Consider the following 22,249-nt stretch of genomic DNA (forward strand, 5'->3'; position numbering starts at 1 on the left):
TTTATCAGAATTCTCATTTACATTGCATTTACAATGGACATGTAAATAACTTAGTCTTGGGTCCTGGCTAATAAACAAATTACTTACTGAAAAAAAGGGTCCTAAAAGGAAGAGAACCAGAGAGGATATAAGCGAGCAGGAAACAATTTGCCATCTAGTGAGTGGCAACTCAACACAGAACCGATGGGAAGGAGGTGACCAACCCTGGCCTCGACAGAGTCTACTGTGTTTCCAAAGTGAAATGTGCAAATAATATTCAACATGCCAAGAACTGTGACTACCTATTTAGCCAATCTGTCACTTCGCCTCCATCAACTGAGAGCATTTTCCCTTTTCTCCCGCACCAACCACCCCTAAAAGCGCTTTAAAATTTAAAACAGTGCAAGTTCCTGAATTTACATTCTTAGCTCCCATCTCCCCCCATTCCCTGATCCCAATCACATTAAGAAATGATACAGTTTTTGCTCTTTTGTCTTTTCCTGCTGTGCAACTGTCCTCTGCCACCTAACGTGGAAGATTTGGGGAGGCCGTAGGAGCTGTATTTGTGCAGCAGCTCATCACTCGTGACATACCGCAGGCGGGCCGGCTGGGGGATCGGTTCTCCCAGGAAATAGCCCTCATTGTCAGACTCCGAAGAGGACGAGCAGGTGGAACACCAATCGTACTCGGTGAAGTAGGGCCCCCATCGATCCCCGAAGGCATTCTGCAAGGCCAGGTCCGACACAGTCCTCGGGCACTGGCCGTACAGGTCCCTGCGGGACCCGCCGTGCCCCAGGCTCTCCTGGAAGCTCCGCTGGCGCATGAATTGGTCGTAGTCCTCCCTGGCTCGCAGAGGGGGCCTTTCTTTTAACCGAGAGATGGCCTCGCGTTCGCTGGCCAGGTGGAGGGCGTTGTCCGAGCGAGAACGGCGGGAGCGCCTGGACCGGTGAGGTCGGAAGCGGCGGTTGTCGTCGCGGGAAGTAGCTCTTCTGCGGGTGCGTTCGCTCATCGGCTGGATCCTCACGCCCTCCTGCCCCGGCAGTTTGCTGCCCGCCATGCCCCCGTCAAAATCAAAGCTCTGATGCATCCTTCCGTGGGACTGCAGGTCTCTGTAGCCAATGGGGTTGCCGAGCTGGTGGAGGTTGCCCTCCATCTCCTGGTACTGCTGGGCAGAGAGCAGGCTGCGCACGGACTCTGCGCTCCGGAACTGCATGGACGAGTTAAGGGTGCCCATGTTGCTCAGCTTCTCAGAGACATTCATTCCAGAGTCTTTGCTGAGGTCAGGCATGGAAAATCGGGAGAGGTGCTCCTGGCGCTTGGCACCACCGTCAGCGGAGAGGCCTGGAGCGGGGGAGAGAGGAGAGGACCACAGAGGTTAACACAAATGTGCAGCAGGGGAGTCGTTACATACAGTTGTGTTGTGCACTGCACAAGGGCTCTCTCAGATGGCCCATGCGTATGTGGGGGGGGGGGGGGGTCTTCCCACTCCACTGCAGGGCAGTGTCCACCTAGAGGGAGCACTGGCTTAAAATGCATCCACGAAGATGCATATTACTAGTTACTAATTCCTCCAAAGGCTCATCAAAGTTACAAAGAGCCCACTGTGTATCTCATGCATGATGTTTTCTCTGCTTAGAGTTTCATTTTACAAAGTATTTCAATTACTTCTCTGATTCTAATGATGCACTGTAAACTCTATAGGACAGGTATTTTGGATGAGGAAACTTTAAGCTGTAGAGGCTGGGCCATGTCCATGCTGTTCTTGGCAACACTGAACACTAGTTCCATGATACTGGACCAGCTTACTTCTCTGTTAGCCTGCAGCAGTTTCCCGCTCTGCCTGCTGTCCCTAAGTGGCAGGAGCCCTCTATCTCAAATTCCCTTGGATTGGACACTAAGTGACTCCCTAGGTGTAGCTAGAGGAATATTTACTCTGCCAGCCTATTTAGTGAATTCTCCAGGGTTATAAATGGGTCTCTAGCAGCCAGAAGGAGTGAGTGAAACCCTGGGACACCCCTCCATCCCCTGGGGAAGCACTTTAAAAAATAAAGCAGTGGCTCTAATGCTCTCTAACAGCAGATGCTCTTAGCAATGGACCTCCATTTCCTAAGTGCTGTCAAATGAGCTCCCGGCATCCCTGAGATGAAAACTATTTTGAAGGTAGTGGGACATAGTGACTTCAGTAGCTTCCATTCTGCTCATCTTAAAGCAGACCTGTCTAAGGAAATACTCAAGAATGGGCCAGGTGGCGAAGACTCAGCATTTCCCACTCATTATACATTGAAAGGATCAGCAATTTAGCCATTTCTGGTCATGGACAACACATCTTTGGATTGCAATGGACCATTATCACCCCTGGCACTGATTATTCCTGCCTCCTGCTGGGGCCGAGGACTTCCTCTTCCCCAACAAAACCAAAGCACTGTTACAAGCACTTTGAAAAATGATTTGCCAATATCTACTGAAGCTAAATATGCCTGCATATCCATATAGGAATTATGAATAAAGCCACTTTGAATATCCTTGTTTATTTTTTGTGGACTTATGCACTCATTTCTATTGGGTATATAACCAAGAGTGGAGATCCTATGACTTTACATGGCCACTTTTGGTTATATACCCAACAGAAGTTAGTACAAAGGTCCAAAAAATGTACAAGAGTATTCAGAGAAATCTTCTCTCATTATATCCCAGAACTGGAAAAAATTCAAGTATCAATTAGAAGAAAAATGGATAAATTCTGGTGTTTACTACCATTCCCCAGTAAAAAGAACCAAGGCTTTTTGGAAAAATGGCCAATTCCAGGATAAAGAAAAGAACATAAAAGATAAACCCAGAACATCATATTAAACCAAAAAGAATGGGAGTATTAAAAATAAAATGTGATGAGGGTTTGTCAGAAGAACACAGGGCCCAACTTGAAGGGGTTCCCAGTGGCCAAATAGGAACAATTTAAGTACTAGAATATTGAAGGGCAGTTCCATTGAAACAAATAGGAATTCACAAGTCCATACTGATAACAGATCAAAACATAAATAAACAAATAAATGGGAGAAAAGAGAGGACTTCTGGGTGCAGAGTGAGTGCCTGAGAAGGGAGAGAGGGCCAGATTGGAAAATCATTTTGTAATCACTGGAGATAAAGAGGGCTTCATGTGATCATCAAAAAGTATGATAAATTTAGGGGGTAAAAATGGAAAGGTGAGCACGGTTTTAAAGTGTTTACCTATATATCGCCTATTAGTTGTAAGGGAAGCATTAGTAATTAAACAATAGGAAAACCAGACAACACCTGGACCTGGAATTCAAATTTAACATCACAGATGAGGTGCAACTGGACATCGTGCACCTTTACATAGGACGTCCTAAGAAGAGCAACACTGTACCTTCTGTAGGATTCCAGCCAAGAATGCATGTCCTGAATGTAGGCAGGAGGAAATATTAGACTAATCCCAAGAGGAGAAATATTCTATTAAGCAAAAAAGACACTGCAGTCTTAAGACAAAAGAAAAAAAAAAGCTGAGGGAATGTTCTAGATTAAAGGGTACTAAGGAAACATGGTAACTACATATAATACATGATCTTGGACTGGAACCTGCTCTGTATGGAAAATCAATTCTATAAGGGATAATTTTTGGTCAATTGAAAAAATTGGAACATGGGCAATAGATAAAATTATTATGCTAAATCTACCATGGTTAATTGATAATTGTGATAATGTGGGAGAACATGCTTATTCTTGGGAAATATACACAGAAGGATATGGTGATAAATGGCCCGGATGGAGGTAACTTGTCCTCAAATGGTTCAGAGGTAAATTGTGCTTGTGTGCATGTTTGCATGTGAACACGTGAGAACAAACACATGAGAACAAAATGTTCACAGTAGGTAAATATAGGTGAAGAGTACATTATAGGTGTTGTTTGTTCTATTTTTGCAGCTTTTCAACAAGTTTGAAATGATTTCCAAATGAAAAGTTTCTTTAAAATTGTAGTATATTTATAGGATGCAATGGTTTTCAATTTTGGAGAAAATCTGGAAATATCTGGAGTCACAACTCGTAAGTGGTACGACTGGCATCTAGTAGGTAGATAGAGGCCAGAGATGCTGCTAAACATCCTACAATGCACAGCACAGCTTCCCTACCCCCCAAAGAATTATCCATCCTAAAATGTCAACAGTGCCACAGTTGAGAAATCCTGATATAATGAAATACTACACCAAGAGAATGAATAACTACATGCAATGACATGGATATATCTCATAGAAAATGCTTGAAGACACAAAAAGAGTACATGCTGTATGATCCCATTTATATGAAGTTCAAGAACAGGCTAAGGCTATCTATGGTGACAGAGCTCAGGGCAGTGGAAGGGGGCACAACAGAAGTTTCCAGGGCACTGGAATTGTTCTATAGCTAGATCTGGATGGTGGTTATAAAAAAATAGACATGTAAAAACTCACTGAAGTGTAGTTTTAATATTTGTTTGCCTTACTTTATGTAATTACACCTAAAAAAAAGGGTGCAAAAATGAAGCAATGTTTGTTAAGCAGCCCAATTTTAACACTGGATATGACTATGGAGAAACTATTCTGCCAAATATCGTGCCTCCAGTAATTTTTTCTTTTAATTTCATTACTGGGATAATTGTCAGGGCAGGAGGAGCTGGGTCCTCCAACTGCTGCTTTCTCTGCCGCTTATCTCTGACATACAAATCATAAAAGCTGATTTACAACAGCATAATCACTTCCAGAGCCTCCCCAATCTCAAGGCGGAGAGGAGAGGATAATAACAAGCTCAGATGATGAATGAGTAGTCTGAGCCGACGAACTCTAGTAAGGAAGGAAAGAAAACATCTTCAAAATCACGTCTAGAAACAAAAACTACATACATAGGTGGGTGCCACGACCTTTGCAGCACTTTCTACCCAAGCTCTTGAGTAGAACTGGGGTCAGCATGAATATAACCTAGCAACTGCTATAAACTCCAAAACATGCTGCTTTCCCGAATCTGTCTTTTATGAGCCCGGAAGGGAAACATTTCCGAGGACATCCTGCGTGTGAACAGATTCGTATTTCCACGAGGAGGTGGACGTGCAGAGAGGCTTCCGTTCTGCTGGGAGGTGACGCTGCCCCGTCACATGCTTCTGCATCCCAGGAACCACCCCAAGGAAAGGAATCGTGCTTCGGTCAGAGCAGAAGGGCCCTGTTGCGCAAGCCCGGCCTCTGCTCTCAGTTTTACCTAAACGTAAACTATTCGTCCCTTGGGGGATGCGTGGGTGGGACTGGAAGGCTACGTGCTGACTCCAGAGAAGAGAAACGCCTCTCTCCTGATTCATTAACTCAGATTTTCCTCTAGGGTCTTCTTGCACACAGGACATGAACAGAGAGGGCAGTGTTGCCCAGTGATGAGCAATAATTGTGTACTTGCCTCTAGAAAAGGTGGTTCTGGGGTTAATTTCATTGCTGGCAAAATCTAGAGTCTTTACCTAGACCTCAAGGCCCTGCGTGACTTGGCTCCTTCCTCTCTCTCCAAGATCACCCACGGAACACTCCAACGTGCTTACTCTGCTTCAGCTTGTGCTTGCATTCCTCCTCCTCCTCCTCCTCTTCCTCCAACACACCAGCAAGCTCATTCCAGCCCCCTTGGAAAACTCTCCCCCTTGCATGGCTGATTTCTTCTGTCATGACAGTCCTCACACAGATGTCACCCCCTGGGAGGTGCACACTCCAACCACTCCTTCTAAAGCAGCAGAGTTAGTTGTCCCCCAGCCAGCCAGTCACTCTTGCACTCGAGGCTTTTTTTAAACTACTCACTCTGACTTATTTTCTTAAGTTGGCGTGTAAGTCTGTAGCTGAATGGATCCCCTGGGAGCAGGGATCTTGTCCCTCTGTTCACTGCACCCATTCAGAGCTAGCAGTGACCAGCACACTGTTGATGCTCAATAAATATTTGTGGATAAAGGTAAATGAATTCTCATGCTGCCTACAGCTTGGAAAGAAGCAACAACCACCCTCTGACCTGGAGTGGGCCAGTGCTGTAATTCAGACAGGTGGGATTCCAAACATCAGGAGCAAAATACCATGATCACACCTGTCAATCTCTTTGTCTCTGGAGTTTCATCATACAGCCCACCATCTGGGGCTTCTCCAATTTTAAAGTCGAAGTATGTGTGGTTTATAATTAGCTCTCTCTGTATTGCAAAAATGTTGTCACCTTATTAATCACAGCTCTGGAGATCCGTTTAAATTAGCAGCTCCCATGTCCCCAAGATGGAACTGTACTAGCCTCACATTCCAACTTGAGAAGCTCCCTCCCTCTCTCACTGTGGACAGAACTGGAGCGCCACTTTCTGGCTAAGTGACTCGGGGCAATTTTTAAACCTCTTGAGCTGCCTCAGTAAAATGGGCATAACACTAGCATCTGAGTATTAAAGCAGTAGTGATGATTACAGGAGGGAAAAGGTACTTTTCGTTTTTAAGATGCATCACTACTGTAATGGCTTTGTGTAGCTTCTGTTTCATCTCTGTCTTCTTGATAGACTATAAGCTCTAGGAGGACAGGAACCGTGCTCCTGTTTGCTAGCCCCGAACTTAGTACCTGGTAATCAGTATGCAGGAGGAAGGTGAGTAAGGCCTAAAAGTCCCCAATGAAACAAAGCATGCCCCAAGAATTTTACACCCAGCCAACCTCAAAGGCAAACAGATACTTGCTGAATGCATGATTATATATATGAATGAATGAATCCAAAAACATGACCCACACAGGGCCTGACATAGTGATGTTCACTTGATACAAGCCATTGTTATAAATCATTTGTGCCACCAAACCGCGGCTGGGGATTTTTTCTCTACACAGATGAAGTTCAACTCTTTATTCCATTGTCTATGTAGAATGAGACTCAGTGTCAAAATATTGCAAATCAAGACAGTCCAACAAAATGAGACTCCAAAATGCCCCTCTATCCCCTTGCAATAAATGCACTTTCCTTGCAGCTCAAGCCATGTGTCTGTGTGCACGCATGTGCTCAAGTACACGTCTGACAGGCAAGGTGGGGACTGCAAACTCAATTTTGCAGAAGCTCTGGCTGCAGCACACAGTCTGGGGCATTATTAGTGCCCTAACGCATTCTGGAGCACCTGGCAGGAGAATCCCACATGATGGCAAGGAGACACAGATGCCAGGTCATTTTCCTCTCACGTGGAACTGTTTTATTAATAAACACACAGGGTTTTTTCCTCTGCAAATAATACAGGTTCTATGAGAAGAGCTAGATGGTAACTGCAGAGTTAAAGGCCTTGACTTATCCTTACCCCAGGGGTCAGCGTGGCTGGGAGCTGCACCAATGCCCACACACTGCCGGGGCGAGGGATTCCCTCAGGACCTTGCGGCCTTGCTCCTACAAGGGGAGGTCAGTATCGAATTCATCCTGCCCTTCTCTGTGGTTAAACTGCCGACGTGAAGGTGCAGCTGGGGTGCTCTAAGCAACAGCAGCATCACTGTCTGAGCAGTATTTCCCTCACTACAGACAGGAGGTCTCGTAGAAACTGGTGACTGCGAAAAGAAAAAATCAATGCCCTTCAAAGAATGCTCCGAGTCTGATGGAAGAGCAAGGCAACCTTTGCCGAGCTCCCCTCCCCCAGGTATTGTAAGGGCAGAAGGTGTGCACTCCAGTCCATAAAGAGGAAAATGCAGACTTGAATTGAACTGCAGACCTTTGGCACATCTTTCTAGTCCTTATTTATTGTCCTGTCATGTCCCACTCCTTAAAAGAAAAAAGAGTGCAGGAAGACAGAGAGCTGTCTGTTAACTTTAAAGATGCATTCACATTTCACATTTTTTGCAGTTAAAGAACTAGTATCTACTCATCCTTGCCCTTCAGACATTTACCACTCGTACCAATGATTCAGCTCCCCTTTCAGTAGGGTTTTCCCTATATGAATTTCTTTTCCTTGAGGCAGAGACATGAAGAAATTGGTATTGTTTAGAACAGGGGTTTGCAAAGTGTGGTGGCCAGTGGGCCGAATGCAGCTCACTGCCTGTTTTTGTAAATAAAGTTTTATTGGAACACAATTCATTTGCATATTGCTTATGGTTGCTTTCCAGATTTAAGTAGTTGTGTCAGAGACTGTATGACCTGCCAAGCATAGTATGTTTACTTTCTGGCCCTATTTAGAAACAGATTTTCAACCTTTGGTTTAGCATGCTGTAGCAAGCCTGCACGTCACCGAAGTCACAGGCTCTACACGGTCTAAGTGTCTCAGACCATGCAAGAGATGTCTTGAGGCACAAATTTGTTGGTTTGTTAGAAGTGTGTGTGCACGGCTTGATCAGGCCCCTTGGGATCCTTTTTCCAGCTAAGTCAATTGATTTCATCAATATGCTGAACTTCAAATTGACAACAGCTGGAGAGAAATTGTCATCTGGGCAGTGGAGTTGAACCACTCCTGCACGTTTCTTGGTGACAGGGCATGGAATGGTTCACACAGAGTACGACAAAGAAGGCTGGAGGAGTGGGGACAGAGAGAGAAGAGTGGGAGACTCTGAGCACAATCAAAACGCCCTGCTGCTCAAAGTGTGATCTGTGGACCAGCCACACTGGCGTCCCCTAAGAGCTGGTTGAAACTGCAGCCTCTCAGGCCCTCACCGGACTTGCAGAATCCAAACCTGCCTTTGAACAGATCCCCTGGCGATTCCCTGCCCAGGAGAGTTAGAGGAACATTATTCAAGATGAAGGGAGTTTCCAGGACAATTTTCTTTGCAACTAAAGGTGGCTTCCGGGAAACTAACACTATTGACATCTTGGGTCAGAAAATTCTTGGTCGAGTAGGATGTCCTGTGCACTTTAGAGTGTTTAGCAGCATCCCTGGTATCTACCCACTAGTGTCAGTAGCACACCTCTCTGGTTGTGATAATCTGAAGTGTCTCCAGACATCGTCACATATCCCTGGGGGGCAAACTTGCCCCCAGCCGAGAGCCATTGCTCTAACAGATCCGTTCCTGGTGTGCCCGTCCGAGAGCAGCAGTGGGTTAAGCCTGCTTCACTGCACACTGCAAACACGAGCCTATGAGCCGAATCGCTGCAGGGCTGATGCTCCTTCTCTAGAAAGAAGGATTAACCTCTCCGCTGGGTTGGGTGTGGTATGCGTCCAAAATGGGGGAACTGCAAAGCTGTTTTCTCTCTAAACTCCTTCCCACAAACTTACTTGTCTTTCCCTCAGTGGGCTTTAAGAATTTTCTGGAGTTAATAAAGACGTCAATGTCTTAATTTCCTGGCTAGTGTGAAACTTTTGAAATCTTGAGTTCTGGATGCATCTTTTTTACTCCCTTACTCTGGTCACTGGCTTATCTAGTGGGTCCCAAGTGACCAGCAGGTCATAAGCCGGCTTGCAGTCAGGCGTCTGCCATCTGCTCCTGTGCTGGCAGACTGTGCCCCGATTTCCTCATCAGCTGCGTCTGGGAAGGGGGAGGGGCAGGCCGAGTGGGGCCGGGGGAGTGAGGGTACTTCTTACTGCACCCTCCACCCCCCAGGGCGGGCTTGTCTTCCCTCTCGGGGATGGGGTGTTTAGGCTCAAATTAAAAAAACAGCCCCCTTACAACCAGCTGTTCTGAGGAGGGTCATGGCTGATTTTAGTTTTCCCAACAATAGAGGCTTTGATATTTAGCAGCATTCACTCTGGAGACTTGCACCAGCGGTCGGGAAGTGGTAAGTGTTAGAATAGGAATAAAATCCCTCGGCTTACAGACCCAGCACAGTTCCAAAGACAAGCCTGGAATGGAGGTTTCTTACTTTCTGTCACCTTTCTTATCTCCCTGTTAACTTCTTGATAAACCAGTTGGCCCAGTAGAGATGCCGCTGTGAAAGTGAAGGAGACAACCAGGAAGAGACAACTTCCAGCAACATGTGGAGTCAATTTTATCTACTACCCGTCAGCTCCGCGGGGGGTTCTGGTTGTCTTGCCACAGAGCACAGTGCTAATTGAAAGGACGCACGAAAAATTCAAACCAGTTGAAGACTGTTTGCCAGAGTTTGCTCTGGGCTTGCACTGACCCCATGCTGCTTTCTAGAACCCATTAGTCTGAGTCAACAAGCAGACGCACTGTATTTGCTCACGAGACACTTGACTACACGGGACAAAAGCTAAATGGCTCCCCAGTGGCAGAGAGCCGGCAGCCAAGGGCCTGGGGACCCATTTAGTTTCTTCAAAGACTAGTGACGAAGCCCTGCCATCGCCAGGCGCTGGGAGCCCAGCTGTGAACAAGGCTCCTTAGGGGAACACCCCACAGGGATATTACACTGTGCAGGGAAAAACAGATAATGAAATCAGCACAGCAACACAAGTATCACAGATCATAATCACTAAGGGGGAAAAAGAGGAAATGCCACGACAGAGAGTAAGACAGGACCTACTTAGAGTGTTGGCAAAGAAGCTGTGCTGGTGAGAACCAGGGTGACACCTAAAGGATGAGAAGGAGCCAGCCCAGCCAAGGGCAGGGAAGAGTGTTCTAGGCAGAGGGAGCAAGAACATTTTGTACCGGAGAAGACGCCACATGCTCTAAGAAATGGCAGACAGGAGAGCGGCAGGGATGAGGCTCAGGAGGTGAACAGGAGTCAGAAGCAGGTTCTTCATTGGCCACTTTGGGTTTGAGAGTGTCTGTCATGTGCTGTGGGTAAAATTAATAAAAGCACCTGAGAGGCAGCAGAGGGGAGTGGCGAAAGCATTGGCCATGGAGTTCACCTTCCAGCTCTGTCCCTCATAGCTGTGCCTCCTCAGGCAAGCCTGGACTACTGTGTGCCTCAGTTACCTCATCTGTGAAACGGGAACAATCACGCAATCTAAGGGAGAAGGGAGTAAATGGGTTAATACACAGAGTATTTCGAACAGGGCTAGTGCAGTGGCACCAGATGAAATGTTTAATCTTCTTATGGTCCTTCACTCTGTATTTGTCACTTTTAAAGCATTTTTATGCATGTTGTCACATATGAAATTGCTAGGCAGGCATTGCTATGCAATTTTTTTTCCAGTGGGTAATAGAAAGTTGGAATAATTTGGCCAAGGTCACATAGCAGCTACTTGAGAACGCTTCTACCTCCTGCCTTTTAACTATCGTGAGTAGAAAAATTAAAAAGCAAGTGGCCAGAGTGCTGGTGGTCAGGGATTTCAGGGGCAGGAAGTAGACAGAAAAGGACAGATCCACTGATACCCTAGCTTCTTATCAGCAGCAGCAATTAAAAAAAATCCGTTGTATTAATGTGTAATTTTCTATTGTATAAGTACAAATAAATGCTACACACAACAGCACGGATGAATCTCACAACATAAATGGAAAGATGCCAAACATAAGAGAACACATAGAGTATGATTCTATTTGTATGAGATCGAAAGCCACCCCAAACCAATCTATGCTGTCAGATGTCAGAAACATGCTTCCTTTGGAGAGGAGGGAGGGACAGGGAGCGGAGGGGGCATGGGGCAGCTTCTGGGGTGTTGGTTTTGGTCTATTGCTTGATTTGGTACCATGAGTGTAATAATTCACTGAGCTGCAACTTATGATGTATGCATATTTTTGTACATCTAGAAAATGTTTATTGGAAATTACCATCAAGAGGCAAGAATGTACTAATGACAATTTAAAAGGTAAATATGCAAAACTCACTACCCCCATCCCAACACACATACACACACACACACACACACACACACATCTTCAACAGCATGTCTAGCAAACTAGACTTGTATGGCTCGTACACATAGCTCCAACTGGTGTGGCCAACACACTAGGCTTTGTTTGGTCTCATGAGTTAAATTTCCTTCTTGCCTTTTCCTTTTTAAATCGAGAGGCAAAAGGACCTTCACCACCTATGGCCTTACCCCTGGCCAAATTTACACATTTATCATACCTGCTGTCCTCCTGCTTAGACATACACATTTTTCCCCAGTGTCAGCCGGCTTAATATGGGAGGTTAGAAGTTTGGATGAGAGTGGTTTTGGATTTACGAGGCAGCATACAATCTGCTCTTCTAAGCTTGGGATCTGCTTCTCAAGATCCTACTTTCCTATAGCCGAGGGCTGACGAAGTGCCATCCTCAGCATAACAGTTCATGACCTCATGCACAAAAGAGCCCATCACTGGACTGACTGACGGATGAATGGATACAATGGACGGGTAGATAGAATGGTGCTTACATGGATGGGTGGATGGTATAATGGATGCCGAAAGGGCAGGGATGAATAAATGGAAGGATGGATGAATTAATCAATACATGGATACCACAGTGATGCATGTACAGAAGTCTCCTTCTGTACATGGTTTTGGGTTCTTAAAAAAGTCAATCCCTGACAAAATACAAGCTATGGAATAAAGTTCTTAGGTACAAATTAAGTTTTCAGGTAATAGTTGCTGCTTCTATTAATTTGTACTTATAGAACTCTTCATACTTTTCAAGTGCATAAAATACAGCTATGCAATAAGGTTCTTAGGTACAAATTAAGTTTTCAGGTAATCGTTGCTGCTTCTACTATTAATTTGCACTTATAGAACTGTTCATACTTTTCAAGAGCATAAAAGTACATTGCTGCCTCCAAAAATCTGGAGAGGGCAGTAGGGATACCCTCATTTGGCAGATGAGGAACTCAAAATAGAAAAAAAAAAAAAAAAAAGTACCTGCCCAAGGTCATGGATGAGGATGGAAGTCAGTGATGGAGGCAGGGATGGAACCAGATCTCCAGACTTCCTGAGGCAGCCTCTGCTCAAACTCCAGCAGGCATGCAAATCCCTTGGGATCTTCTTAAAATGAAGATTTGGATCCACTAAATCTGGGGGTGGGCCCAAGATTCTGAATATCTTTTCTTTTTTTTGAGACAGTTTCGCTCTGTTTCCCTGGCTAGAGTGCAGTGGCATCATCATAGCCCACAGCAACCTCAAACTCCTGGGATCAAGCTTTCTTCCTGCCTCAGCCTCCCGAGTAGCTGGGACTATAGGTGCACAGTACCACGCCTGGCTAATTTTTTCTATTTTTAGCAGAGACAGGGTGTTGCTCTTGCTCAGGCTGGTCTCGAACTCCTGACCTCAAGAAATCTTCCCACCTCGGCCTCCCAGAGGAGATTCTGAATTTCTAACAAGCTGCCAGAAGACACTGATATTGTTAGTCCACAGACGACATCTGGAACAGCAAGGGTCTGGGGTGCTTTCTTTTATCTCATGAGTTTGGAAAGAAAGCCTGGTTCCCCTTGTTTCTCATAACACATCCAGGAGGGTGTGTATCATAGAGACCAGCCAGGCACTGTAGCTGAGCATGTCCCCCTCCCAGGCTTCCAGCCAGGAGTCAGAGAACCTCATAAATAGGGGGAGAAAGCATAGCCTTGTTCTGTCTTGTGTCTTCCTTCTCCTGTTGTCAACAAAAGTGAAGCTGCCACCAACCCATTATCCTGCATCTGTCAACAGACAACAAAGCCAGGACTGGGTTCTTGGAGAGCATAAAGATCTTGAACTGGGCAATGGAAACTTCCTTCCCTGCTCTTGATCTCTGATTTCTGTGTCAGCCAGCCTGTGCCCTTCGCCTGGCTTCCTGAGGCAACGTGGGCTTGGCTGGGCTCAGCCTCTGCACAGATGGAATGAGCAGCTGCTCACCTGGTGGGAGCCGAGTACCTGGAGAGTCCTCCAGGGCCCTCAAATCTCTCTCTCCTCCCAACTTGCAAACCTCCACACAGATCCAGTTTGCGAGTTAAGAAAGTCTTTCCAAAATGCCCTTTATGGATTATGCAAAAAACGATTGTGTCGGCAATTAAGTTTGGAAATTTCGACAGCACTTCTCAAAAACTGGCTTAAGAGCAATATGATTTTCAGAAAGAAGATAGAAAATGCATTGTTTTCCATACTTTGAAAATAGAACCCCTTCCCCACCCAGTCCCACCCTAACTCAAAGGACGTGTTCTGGGAAATGCTGGTTTACCAGCATTGATTCTTGTTAAAATTCAAACATATCTGCTTACAATTTCTGTCTCAGTTACTGTAACTTGGCTGTGCGGAGCCAAACTGGAGCCTGAGGAAAAAGGAAAAAAATCAGTAAAGCGGATCCTGTTTTTATTTACAAATTGTATATTTTGTTAATCATGGATGTTTTTGCAGGAATTTTGACTCTTAAAATATGGCATTAAAATATTCCTTGATTACTGAACTTTTTGGCGCTCTTTTAAATTACGTAGCCATGGGGAGATGTCTCATTTGCCTCCCCCTGGTCCCAGGCTGGCCAGACAGCCCACTTGCCTTCCACCTTAATCGAATCTTTGATCTTCATTCGTGCAATTGCATGTGTTGTGTATTTACTATGAACTGTGCTTACCAGGGTAGTGGAAAAAGTGACTGGCTTGGAAAGCAGGGAGCTCTGGTGTAAAATGCCAGTGAGACCCCAAATAAGCCACTGCTCCCCTCTGAGCCTTGGCTTTCTCTTCTGAACCTCTACCAGAGAAGCCCAAGCTTCCCCTTCCCCTCTGCGGTTTTGATTCCACTGTCTAAGCGAGATACCGCCTGCTATCAGATCAGCAAGGATGACGGCAGAGGAATCTCTGCAGAGCGTGGCCCTGAGGGAATGGTCCCTGGCACAGTAAGTTTCGATAGAAGGGTGAAAGGGAGAGAGATAGGAGAGTTGTGGGGTGCTGCCAGGGAGGTCAGAATTGAAAATGCTTATGAGGTTCCTAGACAGCCACGAAACATTTTGGGGCATGGTTTGTTGACAGGAAGAAAAGAAAAAGAGAAACCTAAACCCAAGATTTGTCTACTTCGTCATCATACATTAGTCCAAACCTACTGCCAGGTCTAACGTGGGTGTACCTGCTAGGCTGTACTTTGCCCCCAGAAATTCAATACTCAATGGCCAAGGCTTACTTCAGGATATAGTCTGGGCACCACCACTGCGTCAGAAGCACTTGGGATGCTTGTTCAAATGCAGGTTCCTGGGCCCTGTCCCAGACCTAGTGAACCAGACTTCTGGGAGCGGGGCCCAAGAATCTGCATTTTCAACAAGTTCTTCAGTTGAATTTGATGCCTTTTAAGATCCAAAACCACTGCTTTGAAGTCATGTGGGTGTGAATAAATGATCAGGTCCCCAGCACCAGCTTCTTTTACTTGTAGGTGACCTTGGAATTCAGAGTCTGAAAAACTGCCTGTTACGTAACTGTCTCGCCAGCGCCAAGCAACGTGCGAGGATTCTGTGACCTGCCAAGCCCCATCAGATGCAGGCTTTCCAGGACAATTTGTGTTACTCCTCCCGCCCGATCTTGGCTGGTGAAGACTGATGACTTAATTCCCCGGCTCCTGTCACTAAGTGTGGTCCCTGTGCCAACCCAGCCAGGGTGGACGGCAACCCAGCTCCCCTGGAACCTGTTCAGATGGCTGGCACCTGAGAAACCCAACAGGATGCTAGAGACCTGGTAGAGAGGGAGGGACTTGGCTTGGTCTGTCTTCAACTCTTGGCCATCAGAGCTGTTCCTGCTCCGGGAGCACTTAAAACCCCAAATTATCAGAGCAGGTGGGTGACTGCTCTGGGCATGCTGTGTGGCCCTCATCCTCAGAAGGATTTGGTCCTGTCAAGCACCCAACTCAGAGCTCCTACTCTTTTGATGGAAGTGCAATCCAATCCACATAACCTTTAGGAGGACGATTTGGTATTATCTCTACAAATTCACAACGTGCAACGCCCCTTGATCCGACAATCTTATTTCTAGGAATTTATGCTATGGAAAAATTTGAACAAGCACACAAATACAAGTAAAAAATTGTTTACCACAATGCAAATTGTGACAGTGAAAAATTGAAAAAAAATCCAAATGTCTAGTAGTAAGGGATGGGTTAAAAGAACCGGGGTACAATGGAATATCGCATAACTTCAGGTGACTTAGAGCTATATCCATCAACAGAGAAAGATGAACAAAGCACGGGTTGAGTATCTCTAAATGCTCCAAAACTGAAACTTTCTGAGTGCCAACATGACACTTAAAAAAAATGCTCACTGGGGCATTTTGGATTTTTGGGTTATTGTTGCTTATCTGGTAATATAAAGCAAATACTGGCACACCTTGTTTTGTTGTGTTTTGCTTTACTGCACCTCATAGATATTGTGTTTTTCTCTTTTTTAAAGAAATTTAAGGTTTGTGGCAACCCTGCTTCGAGCAAGTTTATTGGTGCTATTTTTCTAAGAGCATGTGCTCACTTTGTATCTTTGTGTTACATTTTGGTAATCCTCATAATATTTCAAACTTTTTCATTATTATTATATCTAGTATGGTGATCTGTGATCAGTCATCTTTGATGCTATTATTGTAATTGTTTTGGGGTGCCATGAACTGTGTCCACTCTTATTAAGCAAACTTAATAAATGTGTGTGTTCTGACTGCTCCTTTGGCCAGCTGCTCCCCCTCTTTCTCCTCCTCAGGCATCCCCATTTCCTGAGACAAAACAATATTGAAATTAGGCCAACTAATAACTCTATAATCGCCCCTAAGCATTCAAGTGAAAGGAAGAGTCATATGTCTCTCACTGTAAATCAAAAGGTAGAGACGATCAAGCTTAGTGAGGAAGACATTGTGCAAGTTGAGATGGGCCAAAAGCTAGGCCTCTTGTGACAGTTAGCTAAAGTCGTAAATAAAAAGAAAAGTTCTTAAGGGAATTTAAGGGCTACTCTAGTGAACATACTAACGATAAGAAAGGGAAACAGCCTTATTGCTGAGATGCAGAAGATCTGAGTGGCATGAATAGATCAAACCAACCACAACAGTCCCTTAAGCCAAAATTTAATCCAGAGAGAGGCACTAACGCTCTTCAATTTTATTAAGGCTGCAGAAGAAAAGTCTGAAGCTAGTAAAGGTTGGTTCGTGAAGTTTAAGGAAAGAGACCCTCTCTAGACCATAAAAGTACAAGGTGAAGCAGCAAGTGCTGGTAGAGAAGCTGCAGCAAGTTATCCAGAAGATCCAGCTAACATCATTGATGAAGCTGGCTACATGAAACAACAGATTCTCTGGGTAGACAAAACAGCTTTCTATCAGGAAGATGCCACCTAGGACTTTCATAGCTAGGGAGGAGAAGTCAATGCCTGACTTCAAAGCTTCAAAGAGGCTGACTCTTCTTTAGGAGCTAATGCAACTGGTGACCTTAAGTTGAAGCCAATGTTTATTGATCATTCTGAAAACCTTAGCACCTTTAAGAATTTTGCTAAATCTACTCTGCCTGTGCTCTATAAGTGAAACTACAAAGCCTGAGTGACAGGACATCTGTTTATAGCATGGTTTACTGAATATCTTCAACCCACTGTTGAGACCTACTGCTCAGAAAGAAAGATTCCTTTAAATACTACTGCTCATTGGTAATGTACCTGGTTACCCAAGAGCTCTGACAGAGATGTATAAGGAAATTCATGCTGTTTTCATGCCTGCTAACACAACATCCATTCTGTACAGATCAAGGAGTAATTTCGACTTTCAAATCCTATTACCTAAGAAATACATCTCGTAAGGCTACAGCTGCCATAGACGGTGATTCCTCTCATGGATCTGGGCAAAGTAAATTGAAAACCTTCTGGAAAGGATTCACCATTCTAAATGCCATTAAGAACATTCGTGATTCATGGGAGGAGGTCAAAGTGTCCATATTAATAGGAGTATGGAAGAAGTTGATTCCAACCCTCACAGATAACTTGGAGGGGTTCAAGACTTCAGTGGAGGAAGTAACTGCAGATGTGGTAGAAAGAGCAAGAAAACTAGAATTAGAAGTGGAGCCTGAAGATGTGATGGATTGCAATCTCGTGATCAGACTTGAATGGATGAGGAGTTGCTCTTATGGATGAGCAAATAAAGTGGTTTCTTGAAATGAAATCTACGCCTGGTGAAGATGCTGTGAACATTGTTGAAATGACAAAAAAGGATTTAGAATATTCCATAAACTTAGTTGATAAAGCAGTGGCAGAGTTGGAAAGAATCGACTCCAATTTTAAAAGCTATGCTACTGTGGGTAATATGCTACCAAACAGCATCTTGTGCTATTGAGAAATCTTTCAGGAAAGGGAGAGTCAATCAATGTGGCAAGCTTCATTGTTGTCTTATTTTAAGAAATTGCCACAGCCACCCCAACCTTCAGCAACCACCACCCTAATTAGTCAGTAGCCATCAACACGGAGGCAAGACTCTCTACCAGCAAAAAGATTACAACTGAAGGCCAAATGATCGTTAGCCTTTTTTATAGCAATAAAATATTTTTATTTTTTAAAATTTCTTTTGTTTGTTCCTTCCTTCCTTCCCTTTCTTTCTCTCTCTCTCTCTCTCTCTCTCTTTCTTTCTTTCTTTCATCTGTTTTTGAGACAGAATCTTGCTCTGTCACACAGGCTAGAGTGTAGTGGCATCAGCCTAGCTCACAGCAACCTTAAACTCCTGGGCTCAAGCAATCCTCCAGCCTCAGCCTCCTAAGTAGCTGGGACTAGAGGTGTGTACCACCACGCCCAGCTAATTTTTTCTATTCTTAGTAGAGACAGGGTCTGTCTGTTGCTCAGGGTGGTCTCGAACTCCTGAGCTCAAGTGATCCTCCCGCCTTGGCCTCCCAGAGTGTTAGGATTACAGGCATGAGCCACCACACCCAGCCAGTATTTTTAAATTAAGATATGTATATTGGGGTTTCTTTTTAGACATAATGCTATGGTACACTTAATAGACCACAGCATAGTGTAAACATAACTTTTATATGCACCGGGAAATCAAAAAGTTTGTGTGACGCATTTTATTGTGCTATCTGTTCTATTGTGGTGGTCTGGAAACAGACCTGCAATATCTCCAAGGTATGCATACATTCCAAAATCCAAAAAAATCTGAAATCTGAAACACTTCTGGTCCCAAGCATTTCAGATAAGGGATGCCCAACCAATATATACTGTTAAGTGAAAAAACAAATTGTAAAACATTATGATGATTTTTTAAAATTATATAATTGTCAGCATGTGCCCAGAGACAAAAACCAAAGGAATAGTCAGTGGGGGGAGGGAAATTATGGGACAATTTCAATTTATACATTATATATCTCTGTAGTTTTATAATTTTTTACAAGCTATTTTTGTTTTTCAAGTTTCACCTTGGCCTATTTCCCAAGAGAATTAGAATGTTTCTCTGGGGATGAAACTGAGTCTGGGACAAGGTCTATCGTGTCTGGGACACTGTGAGGTATGGCGAAGGAAAATTCCTCCCCAAATCTTGTGCTGAGTTATTCAGAGCTGTTTCACGACTGAAAATCTGGAGGTCATGGGGAGCTATGAGAAACCAGGGAGTGTGGTTTCAGTTCTTGCAGGCCTCTCAAACCATCCCATCTCCACCCACACCTCCACCTCAAGGCTCTGAACTCAAAGAAAGGACTCACTGCCTCTGCAGCTGGTTTCAAGCAGACGCCACAACGTTTATCTGTGGTCATCAGAATTGGCCCAACAACACTGCATGATGCAGTTTACCAAGCGGTTAAAGGCTCTGGAGTTGGGCTGCCTCTCATTAACCACAAGACCTTGTGCAGATTTCTTAACTTCTCTAAGCCTCTGTTTTCTCCTCTGTAAAATGGATGCTCGTTCATTCAACAAGCAGTTCAGGAATACCCACCGTGGGTCAGGTTTATCAAATGCCTACTATGTGTCAGGCAGTGCTCCAATTGCTGGGGCCACAGCAGCAATACAAAACCAGATGGAAGTCCATGCCCTCAGGAGGCTTTCATTCCAATACAGGAGACAGGCAACAAACAAAGTAAATAAGTGAAATACATACTACGCCAAATAGTGCTAAGCATCATAGAGAAAATAAGGTGGGGAAGACATAAGAGGAGCGGTTTGCAGTGGAGTACACTCAGGGAATGAGAACCCACCCTTTCACAATGAGATAATGCTCTTGGGAGAGCCCCCATCCCATAGTAATACCACTATTACCAACACCACCACCATTGTGCATTGCCTCCCCACTCCCCCCAATCCCCGCAGCCAAGGCTGGTCCTCTGTGAGTTTTCCTCCATTGGTATTTAACAAGAGGCACCCTTGTCAATATTTCCATGGGCAAGCGATGGTGATGAGCGATTTGACATATCCAACCTCATTTGATTCTCGTGAACCCCCCTAACAGTGGGTATTGTTACTCTCGTTTTTTCAAAAGAGGAATCTAAGGTTCAAAGGAGTTGAGGTCGCCCAGATCACACAGGGGACATTCACATCCTGGTTAGCCCGACTGAAGGCTTAAGCTCTCAGCAGTGGAGCTCTTCCCCTCCCAGGCCCGAAAGCAGGATGGTAGCTGGTGTCCGGCTCAGGGCAGCCTCTGCTCTTCCTGAGGACCTGGGCTGTCAGCCCGCGGTGCCCTCTAGTGCCACCTCCTGCTTGGTGAGCTACACCAGGCCACCATACTCCAGGCAACCTGAAAAGGCAGACCTGGAGCCTCACCTGTTTTCTCTCTCTTGATTCTCTTGATTTGTGGTTTCACGTCTCCCAGTCACACAGACTCAGCTGCCTGTCTTAAATGAGTTCCCCTACGGCAAGAGGGCAGCAGGCGCTGCTCACACTGGAACCCTCACCGGGGAGTGGGGGTTGATCGGGGCATATTAATTGAACAGCGGAGGTCAAGCAACCGGAGATTTCCTCATGTTTTATTACATACAATTTTAAAAGTTCCACTTCTTCTCACTGCCCTTTGCGACAGCTGGGACTGCTCCCATGGAAAGAGCTCCCAGCCTTACGGAGAGGAGATGGTGTCGGGGTGGGGGTGGCTGAGGGGGAGCGGGAGGAGGAGAGTGACCACGGTGGGGGCAGGAGGGCTGGACCGGTCTAAGAATGCCCACAGCAGATCCAGAAGGTGACAAGCGCCCACCTGCTTTCTCCACACCCGGAGCAACTGAACTCCTGCAGCGGGTGCAGCACAGCAACTGAGCTTCTCCAGGGGCAAAAAGAAACATCTGAAAACAGATTCAGCCTTTGCAGCTAACATAATGTAGCGATTCTGTCAAAGACAAAACCAGGAGTCTCAAAGTGGGGAGAGGAACGGCTGTGCTTCCCTGATTAAGGGAGAACTGCAGGGTGGGAAAGGGCTGTGGGCACTTTAAAATGCATATTCAATATTAGAATACCACAGTGTATTTTAAAAGATAAAATAACCATTATTTTGATGATACACAACCTTCCCAAAAAGGCAGCTTAGTAGTTTAGGACTATGGCAGGGTTTTTCAACCTCAGCACTGTTGACATTTAGGGCTGGGTGATTGTTTGCTGTGGGGCTGTCCTGTGCATTGTAGGATGTTTAGTAGCATTCTACCCTCACTTATGACAACCGATGTTTCCAGGCATTGTCAAATGTCCCCTTTGGGGGCAAAATCACCCAGGTTGAGAATCTAGTGGTTATGGTTAAAAATATAGGACTCCAGTGTTGAGATGTCTGGTTTGGTCCTCTTGCTAGTTTGTGATCCTGAACATGTTGCCATCTCCAAGTCTCGGTTCTCTTATCTGTAAAATGGAGACGATATGATATATGTGCTCCACAGCGTTATTGTAAAGATTAACCAAGATCACTACACATTAGTAGTCAACACAGGGTCCCACTTCTAAGGCTTCACAGCTGTAAGATCTATTTGTGACAGTAGATCTTTGTCACCTTGGGGATGGACAGAGGACAGTCTCTGGACAAGAGAGTAGGAATGCAAAGAATCAGGAACTCGAGGGGTAGGGGGTGAGAGTCCCATCTTTAGTATGCTAAAAAGACAGAATGTCTTATTAAGAAAAGACTTGAGAAACACTGGTCGGAACCACTGCTGCTGAAAGGAGAATTGCAGAGGACATTGCTCCTACTAGAGCGACAGAAGGTGACGAGAAGGAGCAGGCAGGGGGAGCCCCACCCAGCTGGGGAGTCTAATCTTGCACTGGCGGCGGCTGAGGTGGTCTGGGCTGATCCTGGGCTCTAATACATAATCAGATTTATCTATCAGGCCAGGGCTCGTGCCCTGGCTGCTGAGGGGTGCCATATGGGCTGAGAGCCACAAGGAAAGGGAGTGGAGGATGATTTTGGCGGTGCCTGTGGCAGTCGGAGGACCCAGCCCATTCTAGCTTCCTCTGCTGAGGTCTCTCTGGAGAGCCCTTCCCATCAGAAAGACTTAGGTTTACGTCAAGCCTCTTTTAAGGTTAAGGGCTGATGTCACCAAAAAACCACTCCTTCTTAAGAGCTTTTATTTTATGGAGAGAAATGTGGAGTAGCGGTTCGAAGTGTGGACTGGCAAAACTGCT

At 45.3% G+C, this 22,249-nt stretch overlaps 1 protein-coding gene across 1 annotated transcript in view; it reads right to left on the reverse strand.

The window, feature by feature from the left end:
- Positions 1 to 442: 442 nt before the first annotated feature.
- The window catches only part of PRICKLE2 (prickle planar cell polarity protein 2), a 108,480-nt gene continuing 86,673 nt past the window's right edge, over positions 443 to 22,249 (reverse strand). The window contains exon 8 of the mRNA XM_069473778.1: positions 443 to 1,320. Within this exon, the coding sequence (XP_069329879.1) occupies positions 443 to 1,320 (878 nt within the window). The remainder of the gene's footprint in view (positions 1,321 to 22,249) is intronic.

Source organism: Eulemur rufifrons, chromosome 7 (assembly GCF_041146395.1).
Source record: "Eulemur rufifrons isolate Redbay chromosome 7, OSU_ERuf_1, whole genome shotgun sequence".
Classification (NCBI taxonomy): domain Eukaryota; kingdom Metazoa; phylum Chordata; class Mammalia; order Primates; family Lemuridae; genus Eulemur; species Eulemur rufifrons.